This window comes from Diabrotica undecimpunctata, chromosome 2 (genome assembly GCF_040954645.1).
Source record: "Diabrotica undecimpunctata isolate CICGRU chromosome 2, icDiaUnde3, whole genome shotgun sequence".
NCBI lineage: Eukaryota > Metazoa > Arthropoda > Insecta > Coleoptera > Chrysomelidae > Diabrotica > Diabrotica undecimpunctata.
Genome location: NC_092804.1, coordinates 18,292,356 through 18,306,696, shown reverse-complemented (window position 1 = coordinate 18,306,696; position 14,341 = coordinate 18,292,356). Strand labels below are relative to the sequence as shown.

The 14,341-nt window shown below is 35.6% G+C and overlaps 1 protein-coding gene across 1 annotated transcript in view; it reads right to left on the bottom strand.

Moving 5' to 3' along the window:
* LOC140434279 (matrix metalloproteinase-2-like) overlaps window positions 1-14,127 on the bottom strand; it is a 299,978-nt gene extending 285,851 nt beyond the window's left edge. The window contains exon 1 of the mRNA XM_072522424.1: window positions 13,631-14,127. Coding sequence (XP_072378525.1) covers window positions 13,631-13,792 — 162 coding nt within the window. The 5' untranslated portion in view covers window positions 13,793-14,127. The remainder of the gene's footprint in view (window positions 1-13,630) is intronic.
* Window positions 14,128-14,341: the final 214 nt, after the last annotated feature.

The following is a 14,341-nucleotide window of genomic DNA, read 5'->3' as shown; positions in this document are numbered from 1 at the left end:
AACAGATCCTTAAGCTCCTGTGCGTTGTTAGGAGGAGGTGTATGGGTCTGAATACGTTTTTTCAAATCGCCCCAGAGATGTTTGATGGGACTCAGATCCGGAGATATAGCTAGCCAGGGTAACCTCGTAATTCCAACCTTGTCCAAGTATTGAATACTGATCCTGACAACCTGCGGTCGCACGTTGTCCTGCATAAAAACTGCGTCTTCTCCAAGCCCTGTCATGGTGGGCATAACGTGTTCTTCCAGAATCTCCGTAATGTACCTTCGTGCAGTTAAGGACCCATTTTCGATGAAGGGTAATTCTGTGCGGAAGTCGGAAGATACACCTCCCCAAGCCATGACCGAGCCTCCACCAAATGGCATTCTTGGAGCTTAGAAACTTGTTAAAATCGTTCACCGGTTCTCCTCCAAACTCATTGCCCATCCATTGAATCCAGTTAGGCTGAAACGGGATTCATCTGAAAATAACACTTTGCTCTAATCATTAATTTCCCAATGCGCGTATTGTTGAGCAAAAGCTAGTCGTGCAACTCGATGCGCACGGCCAAGTGGCGGTCCTGTAGCCATTACCCGAGAAGATAGTCCAGAAGAACGAAGTTTTCTCCTGACTGTTGCAACACTAACATTGCAGTTTCGTACTTCTTGTAGGCAATTTCGATGCATAACCGCAGTTGAAGTCCGGTTTCGTAAAACCTGAAACACAAGGAAACGGTCATCTCGTGCCGTGGTCGTTATTCTTCGTCCTGAGCCAGGTCGTGTGGTTAGCAAACTCGTCTTCTGAAAGCTTTGAAGCACTCGTTGAACCGTAGAAAGGCTTACGCCAACAGTTCTTGCGACTTGCAGTTGAGTGTGACCGTCTTCCACAAACGCAACAATGCGTGCCGTTTCAACAACAGTCAAGGCATTTTTGGCAAAAAATAAACAATAATAAACACTAATGGTGGCAATAATAAACGTTTGTTTGTTGGGTTTGAAAAGAAAGTCGAAGCACAAATGAGACATTTAAAACAAGCGGCAGTTACAGGTACCGTTCATTTTGGGAAGTGTATAGTTTTCCACGAAATCGGCATTATTGGAATTCTTTATTACAAAGAAAACCGCCAAGCCGACAACAATTTTTAGAAACATGCATTAGTTTGTATTTGTGTTATTATTATTTACGATAAAGCTCGTTAAAAATGAAATAACGGCGATTTTCAAGGTAACCCGGATTTTATGATCGCGAGTGTATATCTTTTCTCTTCTTACTTATTCTTTATAATCTTCTGAATGCATCTGTTGTAAATAATACTATCTGCAGTATAAAAATATATACATTCTGATTAATACCTTTCTTGGCTAACTGAAAAGTCAACTTGTCGCTAAACATTGAACCCCGCATTCCAACCTTGGCATTTATATTTTTCAATATTTTTTTTAAACTTATCGGCAATCCCCATTAGTGTATCACTGAGCAAATAATGAATATCTGCCAACAAAATATCTGCCGACAAACATAGTATCCTTATCAGACACTTTTTGGTATAAAACGTGAAGTTTATTGATCTGACCTAGGGGCCCTAGCGTAACGTGAGTAGGGAATGAAAAACAGCTGGAAACTTTGAAAGTGAAAGGTTAGTCATAGGACTGTACCCAACATACCGTGTTGTATATTATTATTACGCCAGTCAATGAAGAAAAAAATATATAAAAATCTTGTTCAGATATTTGAAGGTTCTTAAAAGTATATGAGGGGTAGCTGATGAAAAATCCATAAAGAAGTACAATTGATTTTGTTTTGTTTCTTTCTTAAAAACCTTAAAAAGTAAAAAACAGTTTTTTGCCTACAACAAGTTTATTATACATTCTAGAGAAAAACGTTTCAAATAAAAGTTGTAGATCATAAAAAGTTCTTTAGTATGAGAGTTTTGAAAATAAAATACATAAACAATTGACCGAGATAATTATAACAAAAAACACTTATTTTTGTTGTAATTTATAAATGTTAATAACTCGCAGACTGGCTGAGTCCATCTTTGTTACAATACCTAAAAAAAACAATGCTAGAAAATACTCATCGATTAATTAGCCCAATGATCCACACTCTTAAGATTTTCCTAACAATTCTCCACACAGAATTAGACTCAAATGCGAAGAAAATCTGGTAGGATAGATAAGATATCTAATTTGGTTTTAGAAATGCTATGGGAACTAGGGAGGCATATTTTGCGCTAAGTATCCTATTACAAAAATGCCGTGATCAAAAAAAAAAGATGTATTTGCATGCTTTGTTGATTTCGAAAAGGCGTTAGATAAAGTACAGCATGTAAAATTAATGCAGATACCAAAAAATATAGGAATAGATGACAAAGCTATTTATATCATTAAAAATCTGTATTGGAATTAAACAATTACACCGACGAAATCTCCATACAACGATGAGTCAGACAAGGTTGCATTTTGTTCCCAACATTTTTGAATTTTTACTTGAACCAGCTATTTAAAAAGGCACTTGAGAGACAGCCATATGCAATCAAAATCAATGGGGAACTATGTCCTTAGTAATTCTGTCAGAAAATTTTGAAGGTCTCCAAATTCTGCTTGATCGTATTCACGAAGTAGGAGAGGAAATGGACATTAAAATAAACGTTAAAAAAATTCACAAAATTACATGTTTGGGAACTGTCATACCAAACCAACTAATATTCAGACATAGAAATAAAACGAAAAATAGCAATTACTAAAACTATTTTGTGAAAATGAAGACCTTTCTTTGCAATAAACATCTCAGTTTAGAACTAAGACATAGAATGGTTAAGTGCTATGTTTGATCTGTACTTTTGTATGGAGCAGAAGTGTGGACACGAAAAATATCAAGTATGAACAGAATTGAAGCATTGGAAATGTAGATTCATAGACGGATGTTGAAGATACCTTTGACAGCAAGAAAAACTAATGAAGAAGTACTAAGGAAGGTCAACAAAGATAGAGAATTGTTAAAGACTGTTAAACACCGGAAAATGTCTTATCTGGGACATATAGTGAGGGGAAATCGATATAGAATACTACAACTGATCCTTAAGGGCAAAATAGAAGGCCATAGAGGCCATATCGCTTTTTGCCGATGTCCATAAAAAAATAAGATCCGCTCCGAGTAAGATATTATGACACCTTCCTTATTCATTGGGGTTTTTCGTATTATGTAAACTGAAGAAGTACCAGAATGAAATGGAGATAATATATTTAAGGATTTTAAAATTATATTGTGGCGAATTGACTGCAGTTGAAGTGTTAATAAATAATGTTATTTTACAGTAATTTATATACAATGTACATTTTCTGGGAAGATATTTAAAAATTGAGATATCACCTGACAAAAAATAACTCATCCCGCATTTCCCTGAAGATAAGGTACCTTGTTAGAATGTAATCATCGAAGTTACTTTCTACTTAAAACGATTAAAATGTCACTGGGATATTTTATCTATGATTTAAATGGCTAGAAACTGTTTGTATTATTTTATCTTTACAGCTCGTGTCAACATTCGAATGCTTTACTGTTTTGAGGTTATCTTTCAATGCCCCAGTTCAAAAATAATTCCTTTTTTTATTCTTGTTTTAAAAGTAAAACATTATTTGTGTATTATATAATGTTATCGGAAACTATAGGTTTAACTTAACTATAAAAACAATAAACTGATATGCTATACTTTTAATTTCTTTTCAACTAAAACTTAAGCTTCAACTAACTCCACTTCACTTCTAACACTTCAACTAACAATAAGTCCCCCGGAGGTGACGAAATAGTGGCAGATGCCTTGTAAGTGGCTGGAAAAAGATTATGGCAGGTCCTTGCCAAACTATTCACTAGATGTTTGCAGGAAGCAATAACACCAACCCAGTGGTATAACGCAGAAATTATCATACTTCATAAAAAAGGGGATGCTACCGACCTCAGGAATTACAGGCCCATAAGTCTACTTTCACATATTTATAAACTATTTACAAAAATAATTACGAAACGACTAGAAAATAAATTGGAATTTTATCAGCCCATAGAACAGGCGGGTTTTAGAAAAGGCTATGGAACAAACGATCACCTACTGGTAATAAAAAATCTTATAGAAAAATGCACTGAATATAATAAACCACTAGCTTTAATATTTGTCGACTATGAAAAGGCATTCGACACCGTAAATCAACAAAAAATGTTGAAAGCCTTGACAGAATGCCGAATTGACTATCGGTATATAAATATAATTAAACACATATACCAAAAAGCAACAGCCAGTGTTAGAGTGGGTGATCGTCAAACCCAGAAATTCCCGATACAACGTGGAGTATGCCAGGGGGACACCATATCGCCGAAACTGTTCACTACGCTTTTGGAATATATATGTAAAAGGGCAAAACTGACCGACACAAACAAAGGGCATAAACATAAACGGAGAAAAGCTTAGCCATCTAAGGTTTGCAGATGATATTGTACTAATAGCTGATAGGATAGATGAGGCCAAAGAACTTTTAAATCAGCTCTACCTTTCCTCGCTAGAAGGGGGATTGAAAATAAATATATCTAAAACCCAGATGATGACAAATCTTGTAGTCAGCGAAGATATATGCGTAGGAACAAGATCCATAGACCAGGTAATGGCCTATAAATACCTAGGTCATGAGATTCGCATAGGAAAAGATAACCAAACCGTTGAGCTTCTCCGTCGTATAAGACTGACTTGGGCAGCCTTCGGCAAGCTGAACCATATTTTCAAATCGTCTGATATACCAATATGCCTTAAAAGAAAAACGTTTAATCAGTGTGTTTTGCCAGTGTTAACTTACGGTGCGGAAACGTTGACCATGACAAGAAGAACAGTTCAAAAGATCCGTGTGTGTGTCAAAGGGCGATGGGGCGTGCTATGTTGGGCGTTTCACTACGAGACAAGATCCCAAATCGCCAGCTACGACAAAGAACAGGAGTGGCTGATGCAGTAGAGAGAGTAGCAACACTGAAATGAAACTGGGCAGGTCACGTGGCTCGAATGACAGATAATAGATGGACAAAGCGGATACTGGAATGGAGACTAAGGGATGATGCCTACCGAAGCAGAGGTCGTCCACCAACACGTTGGACTGACGATCTAAAACGTTGTCATAGGGATTGGATGCAAGAGGCACAAGATCGAAATAGATGGAAAATTATGAGGGAGATCTATGTCCAGCAGTGGATAAGCGAAGATTGAATGATGAACACTTAAGCACTTCTGTTCTAAATTGAAGTTGAAAATGATCGGTCCAGTAGTTTCGAATAAATTCATTCTAAATGCTTACATTCTGTTACCATGTGAAAATTAAAAGCCACTACTTTTCTCTCTAATTAAAATCCAATAGACATCAGCCATAGCATTCATTTGACTAGTACCTACCATCTAGTTTCAATGATTTTTTAGATAGGCTTGTCTGTATTGTTAACCTGAAATGTATTGTTTGAAAAGATGCAAACTTTCATAACTTCCTTCTAGATATACACAATAATCAGCAGGTATAGCCGCAGTAATGACGAATTAGGCAAAATTATGGTTACTGCTCTTAGACGCAAATGTGTCGAAGAATTTTTGGAAAACCATCCAGATTGTCGTATATACAAAATGGTAAAAATTTGCATTAAAACTTGATATATCACAACAATGCAACACGTTCTATCTTTCATGTAGGACCTAAAGGATTTTTTATCTTTATTTGACAATCAGATTCTTGTCCCTAGAAAAATAAGGCCTCATAGGTACTTAGTAAGATTTAAATTGCAAACTAAATTTTCAAATGACAATTTTGAAAGCAGTTCAGAATCTCCCATATCATTGACATAAAGTACACTAGTTATCATTGGTGGTGCTACATTCCGATCTTTCATGGCCTGTTTCGCTAGTCCCTCATATCCGTGGCCAAACGTTGCTAATTTGCCTCGTTAATCTTTCTCGTAACCTTGTCCACACCATCTTCCACCGCAAACTTTGCCTAACACAGTAGGTTTTTTATCCACAGTCTTTAATAATAGGATTCGTCTGGGAGCATAGTGTTCACTTCATATGGTTAGGTGTCCTGTGCATGTTTGGCTACCTACTACTTTTCTTCTTCTTCTCTTTCTTTCTCTTTATAATCAATTCTGCTTTTTCATTGGCGGATTAATACCTCTATGGAAGGTTGTCACTCCATCTTCTGCGCGGTCTTCCGATACTTCTTCTGCTGATTGGTGACTTCTCTTGGTGATCTCTTGCTATTTTGACGACATGAGTTTTCTCCATTCTGCTTATGTGGTTATTCCATCCTTTTTTTTATTTTGTGTCCATTCATTTATACACTGTACGTTACATTTTCTTCTAATGTCTTCACTTCTCTTTCGATCTTTCAGCGTATTTCCTGTAATTCTTCTGAGTACTCTCATCTCTGCCGTTTCCAGTAGCCTTTGCGTTGTGGCTGTGTCGGGTCTTGTTTCTGAGGCGTATGTCATTATTGGTCTTACACTGGCTTTATTCTTGATTTCATCTTATTGTTAATGTGTCTGTTTCGCCATATAGTGTTATTAAGGCATCCTGTCAGTATATTTGCTTTGTGTACTTGATCTCTCACTTTTGTGTTCAGGTCTCCATAGCTGGACAGAGTAATTCCCAGGTATTTTATTTCCATTACTTGTTCAATACTGATGTCATTAATTTCTATTTTACATCTGGTTGGTTCTCTGCTGACTACTATTGTTTTAGTTTTCTGAGATGAGATTGTCATATTAAATTCTTTTGCTCTTTTGTTAAATCTGTGGACCAGTTTTTGCAGACATCTTGGGCTACCAATATTGCGTCGTCTGGGTAACACAGTATTTTTATTTCTTTGTTTCCAATTCTGTATATTCTTCCTTTGTTTACACTTTTGATGATTTCATCAATGATTAAATTGTATTTAAAGTGAGTATGGGGCTTAATGAGTCCCCTTGTCTTATTCCGCTGTCTATTTCTATAGGTTCTCAAAAGTTGTTCATCTATTCTGACTTCCGTTTTGTTGTTTTGGTAGATGTTTTCGATAGTTTTTATAATATTTACGGGAACTTCTCTATTATACAGAAGATGGATTACATCTTTGAATCTTACTCCGTCAAACGCTTTCTTTATATCAATCAGACACAGACATTGTGGTCCATTGTACTCTAGTGATTTCTCAGTAATTTTCTTTATAACGAATATTGCATCTGTACACGATCTTCCAGTACGAAAACTATGTTGCTACGAAAACTATCTGCTAAACTTATAAACTTAAATGTAAGTTGTAAGTTTTAGGGTAATATTAAACAAGTTTATACCTCTGTAGTTTTCTGGCTGTTTTTTATCTAATTTTTGAATAGTAGAATTAGCTACCTACTTTTAAGGAGGATATATCTCTATCATCAGCTGGTTTCTAATATTTCTTGTAAATCTCAAAATTATATCGCCTTCCACAGATGCCGCTTTCAGAAATTGCACCAAATAATCTGCTTTAGAAATAGTTTGTTTAAGACCTCTATGTCATCACAGTGATTATATTTTAATTATTGATGTTTGGAATGCTCATCATTATTTTGTTTTTCTCTTTGTTTGTTGTGAAGCTAATATTTTCTGCAACAATTGATAATGTCTTTAACGTTTTTGTAAGTTTTTGGTCGAAGTGAGTGATCAGGTCCAAAATCCATAATAATTTACGTTGATATATATTAAAGATAGTTCCTCTATTGCATGACAGGGCATCTCTTACAGTATTGTACAGTACTATATTAAAAAGAAGACTTATCAGAGAGCTTCTCTATGTAAATTTCCTTGTATTTGCAGTAAGTAGACTTTGTGCATTGTTACCTTTACAGATTTAACAAGGACTATATACCAGTGTTATTACACTAAGAATTCTATTTCTAGAACTGACAAACAAAAATAAATAAATCTAAGTTCTTCACACTGATGCGTCAAAGACTGAAAGTGGAATTGGATATTCTGTAACCACTGTACAACAGCCTATCGATCTCTATAAAATTTCTCCTTGGTGTAGCTACTATACTACTAGCTGTCTCGTGTGCTTTCAAATATGTCTAACAATATCCGACACACATCTAGCCATATTCATAACCTAATTCACTTTCCTCTATATACTCCAATAATACTATTCCCATCAACCATCCCTTTGTTTAAGATACTCATACCAGCTTCTTATAAACCAAAGTATAACAGTCTGATTTGGGTACTATCCCATATCGGGATTATTCGTAACGAAAAAGCTGATTGCCTTGCTAAAGAACACCATTATTATTATACAAACCTACAACGATCTAAAGCTAGACTAAAGAGTGAAAAGCTTAATCTATCCACCTAGAAAATTCACTGGAATAAAGTTTAGCGCTGCATGAAATTAAACCCTTAGTGAATCTATTTACCTGTCCTAGTTTTCTCGGAAAATATGGCAATCATACTGAGATTGCGTATAGGAAATACCCGTCTAACACATGGCTATCTTACGACATCATCTCCACAACCGGCTTTCAAAGAAAACTAAAGAGTTCTGCTGCGTTCATAAATCTGCCACAAGGTTCGGTACTCGCACCACTGATTTTTAGCCTTTACATCGCAGACATGTCGACAACAACATCAACAAAGTTTGGCTATGCTGATGACTGGGCTTTATTAACCCAAACAAAGACTAGAAGAAGCGAAAGAGATTCTTACGGAAGACCTAGAGGTTATGGAAAATTACTTTAAAAAATGGAGACTTCACCCCCATGCCTCCAAGACCGAAGTAACCTACTTCCACCTAAACAACAATCTGGCGTCAAGATCCCTTAACGTTCACTTTGATAACACACGATCAACCACAATAAACATCCAAAATATCTAGGCTTGGACTTGGACAGAACGTTAAGCTTTAGAGAACATTTAAGTACAGTTGCCAAGAAGCTAAAAACCCGAAATAACATCATTCAGAAGCTCAGCGGCACACCATGGGGGACATCGGCATCCACACTCAGGTCTTCACTCTTAGTTCTTGTTTACGTAGCTGAATACTGCACGCCATCACGTTAGAAAGATAGATGTCCAGCTAAATAACACCATGAGAATGATCGCTGGAGTAATCAAATCCACACCAACACATTGGCTACCAGTACTGAGTGACATTCCACCACCACATCTTCGCCGACTCAATCTGCTTACCAAAGAATATAACAAGATTCTTAGCAACACGGCGCTGCCGATTCATAACTATGTAGAGGATGCAACGAAAAGTCGACTGCGCTCCAGAAAATCTCCAATACAAACTGCAGAATCAGTCGCAGCTACAGGGTTCAACACGATCACCAAATGGATCCATGAATGATAGGCAGCTCAACCAAATACAGCCATATCTTGCATAACAAAGACACCTCCTGGATTTGACCTACCACGTAAGACCGGGTGCACACTTAACCGTATCAGAACTCAACATGGTCGATGTGCAAATATGTTGCACAAATGGAGGAAGCTAACATTACCGTCATGCAGCTCCGGCGAGGGCCAATCTATCCAGTACATAACGGAGAAGTGTCACCAGCGAGCCTACGAGGGCAGTTCACAAGACTTCCTGCTTGTGACGATCGAGTCGATGCTATAAACTATATAAAAAATCTCAACGTTTGCCCATAAACTGGGCATGATTTAAGTATTTTTATATCGATTCAATTGTTTATTGTAATGTTTATCAGCTTTGTCATACAAGATTCAAATACATTTTGTTTGTTTTGCAGATTAAACCCGAAAAGAAAGTTAGAAGCTTTGGAAAGCGGATCTTTGGACCAATATTGGACCAAATTTGGTTATTTAATACAGACCAACTGACAGTCAACCAACAGAAATTTCGACTGACTAGTCACAAACGTGAGCATAACGTGAGACTGAATGACAAATTATCGCCTTGCCCTATACAACCATAGCCTATAAAATATAGGACAGAAGACTAAAAAAGAGGTAACGGAAAAGATGAGAGACAACTGGTAAGGGACGCGCAAAACCGTAATGGGCACCAGAACTTAAAAGCACGTGATCGGCAGTGAGGGCAGAAATTACAAGAGACCAAGGCCCAATTTGGTCTAAGACTTTGGGTTAAGACTAAATGCATCCAAGTTAAAACCACAGAAATATTAGAAATAATTCACAAAACCTATTTAGTTTTGATCAAATAAATCATTAATTTTTAGGCAAATTTTTCACCGTAAATATTTCATTAGATACATAAAATAAATGCCACTTGCAAAATATGTCTTAAATTACTCTTAATTAAACTCATTTGTTTTGATACAATTCAAAGAATCTCCATGGCTAAGTTCAATACTCTAATTGCCTTGTAAGATCAGTCCACCCTGTAATTAATTTTGTCTGTTAGCTTTAATTGAATAAGTAAATAAATAAAAAGTTGAACGAACCCATTGTATTGGTTTTATTACACATCACGATTTATCGATCTACATCTGATGAGAAGATCGAACCACTTTTTGATGTCGGACAAGGAAATTTCGCTAAAAATAGGACTTGGTAAACAAGTGGCAATCGGAAAAATCATTTTACAGTTCCTGTAACAGGATAGTGTGAAAATGGCTGCTATAAATCAGAGTTGTTAATGTTCATTTATATAATATAATAAACATTGTAAAAATGTTTGATTTGTTAATAAACTGTGGACTGTTGTTTGATTTATAAGATCTAAATTAGGTCTCTTATTAGATAATAAAATATTCAGGTTGGTTGTGTGCAAAAACTTCAGTACTATGGTCTTGCTGTTTATTGTGTTTATTATCTATCTATATAAAAGGCTATGATGACAAGTCACAACCATTTGTCCAGTAAGGTAACGACGCCACCCAGGAAAGAAATCTGAATTACCAACATTTGACATTTCAATCATATTTTTGCAAAATTGTTGTTAAAAAGTATTGTTACTGTAATTGTAAGGTAAGATCAATGACGTACGTATAATATATTTATTATATGTCGTTGGAAATGAGGGGGGTAGCGAATATGTTGAGGCAGAAAAAACACACATTGTGGCATTGCTAAAAGGCCATTAGATCATATATTCTTTGTTACTGGTCCGATTGGAGCGTGTGATACGCTAAATGAAAGGGAAGGATATCACGAATATAGTAAGATATAAAAAATAAACAAGGCGACTACCAAAAGGGCACTAAACAGTGTCTTTATTATTAATGAACGTATAGTTACATACGAGATGTCATAGGGCCTTATGGATAAAAATAGTTGAACTAAAAGACAAATTTTGATTTATTGACTGAAAGAAGGCCTCTCGGTGTATACAAAATAAACAACTGATCGAGTCTTAACATGCGTCATATCAGTTGAAAGGGGAGGAAATAACAAATATATTGAGTAAGAAAAAACCAATAAGGCGACTACCAAAAGGGTATTACACAGTATCTTTATTAATAATTTACGTATAGCGACATGTGAGATATAATACGATACTATGAATACGAATAGATTAACTCTAAAACAAATTATATTGATTATATTGAGTTATTATATTGAGTTAAAAAAGGCCTTTGGCTGATTAAAACATAAACAGCTGATCGAATCCTAACATGTGACATAGCAAATAAAAGAGAAGGATATAACGAATATATTCAGATAAAAAAACAAACAAGACGACTACCAAAAGGGCACTACACAGTATCTTCATTATTAATGAACGTATAGTGGCATACAAGATATCATAGGGCACTGTAGATAAAAATAGATTTACTATAAGACAAATTTTGATTTATTGTCTTAAAAAAGGCCTCTCGCTGTATACAAAATAAACAACTAATCGAGTCCTAACATGCGACATATCAAATGAAAGGGGAGGAAATAACAAATATATTGAATTGAGTAAGAAACAACAAACAAGGCAACTACTAAAAGGGCACTACACAGTATATTTATTATTAATGACCGTAAAGCAAAGAGACTACCAAAAGAGCACTACACATCGTCTTCGTTATTATTTAACGTATAGCGACATACGGCATATCACATGACACTATGGCTGATACTAGACAGATTCTATAAATATTCTATAAAATCATAAGGTAAATGATGATTTTTCGATTCGCTATAGATTGCAGAAAAACAAATACACATCAGAATTTTTTTGCAGAATCTGAATCTGCAATAAAAAAGGGGTTTTATTTTTATTATTAATATTTTAATATTATTTTTATTTTAAAAGATTTCAATGTAACCCCCCCCCCCCCAGAAGCAAACGTGAAGGCATGTTTAGCGTCATTCCATAGATTTTTTTTAAATATTAAACACGTGTTGTGTGGTTTTCATTAAAGGAATCCAAATCTGTAATAAAACATGAAGGTTGCCATTTAAGATTTCAGGGTTGTTGTCAGGGAATAGTGACAATATTGTTTAATGTTGTTCAAAAATATTAAACGCGTTTTTAAATTTTTTTAACTGATGTAAATTTTTAAAATTTTGCTGCTTCTTTTGGCTCACCCGGCATCAGTGTCGCACCTAGAATTTTCCTGTGGAGGGTTTTGGTTGGGCACCGAAATATTTGTGAGTAACAGTGTCGAAATGGTGCCCTGGGTGGGGGGGGTTAACCCCCAAAAACCCCTTGGGTGCGCCACTGCCTGCCCGGCATAACAATGATGATAGAAACACTAAGGAAAAACATATAAGTTTAAAGAGGTAGAAAATTTGAATACCCAGAAGTTACATTTGCTCTGAACAACTTCTAAGAAATCCAAATGTTTCCAGGACTGTTGAAATAAAAACACAGAAGATAGTAAGTAGGCCTATAATTTTCTATGGTAGTATAATAGACAATAGATAAATCAAAACGAGTCTAGGTTCACGTATGAAAAAGAAACATAGTTGGGAAAATATTTAGATTTTAGAGGGAAAGTAAGGAGAATGGGTAAAAAAACCAAATAGACAATCGTAGAAGATATATGGAGCGGAATCATGAAAGCACGAAGACGAATTGGGGCATATCCACAGATGGCCAGGGACAAGACTATCTAAAAGAATTCTAAAGAGGGAATTTGAGTAAAAAAGAAAAATATAGACCTTAATCCAGACGATTTTAAAATCACAAACTAGAAAAATAGAGCAAGAGGTAGCAAAATGTGAGAAAAAATGATTCAACAATGATTCAAATAAAAATCAAAGACAACGTTTCTTATGTAAACACATCTTAAAATTATGATAACAAGACAAAAATATAAGTATTGTTATGTCAGAAGTGGCCACACAAAAAAAGGAATTAAACAAGAAAGAAAAAAGTCAAAAGAACAGTGACTGGAACGCACGAAATCTAGGGCGCATAATCTATGTTATGAACTACAATATTGCTGAATTTAAAATACTAAATAGCATCGGTGAAAGAAGTTTAGATGAAGACTAATAACAAGAAACCCAAATTTTACAGCTTCATCGGTGCTTCATCATAGATCAACTATTCAAATCTGGCAATCCAAAATTCATATTGTCAAATGTCAAATCTATAACAGTTAGTATTTGAAAATGAAAAAAATGTAAATGATAATCCAACACGGTGATTTCAATAGTAAATTAAATCGATCAGTAGTTATTAAAAATACTTACCAAACTTTCAGTCAAAGCTTCTCGTTTAATCCTAGTAATATTGCTAAAACTGGTGTGGCCATGGCTCAAACAAAAACAAAACACTACTAAAACAAAAACACTTCTTAACCACCTCCCACACATTTTGGTACAAACACAAAAACCGCCGGTACACAGACACATTTTTCGAAAATAAAAAGAAAAGTATCCATAAATCACCGAAATATTTGGTCCACCGAAAAAGAGATCAGTACAGTAAAGAAGCGCTCGCGGTTTGATTAAAAACAGCTTATCGTGATCATTTTTATAGAGGTAGGAAGTTGACAAAACCGCAAATTAATCTAACGACGATTTTCAGAAAGTCCGTCCTCTTTATTACCCATTTTTTTTCCAGCGGAAATTCTAAGATTTTGAGATATATTCACGAGCGCAACGTAACGAAAAAACGTGTTTGGTCGGTGTATTGTAGCAGCCCGTCCTCGCAACCTACTTGACGCTTTGCGAGCGACTAGCCAACGTTGATGATCTCTGAAAAGTTTTGTTTTGTACTTGGGAGAAGCGGTTCACTTGGGTTTCAGAATGCGTAGTGGCGAAGAAAGAGAAAGAGTGCGTTTATCCCGTCATAGCATCTCTCTTTCGGGAATCACTTGGAAGAAATTTTGGCATCTCGGGATGCGTTGCAAGGACGTACGATTAAGACGACTCAAGGGGTCAAACGCTTTTGCTAATCAA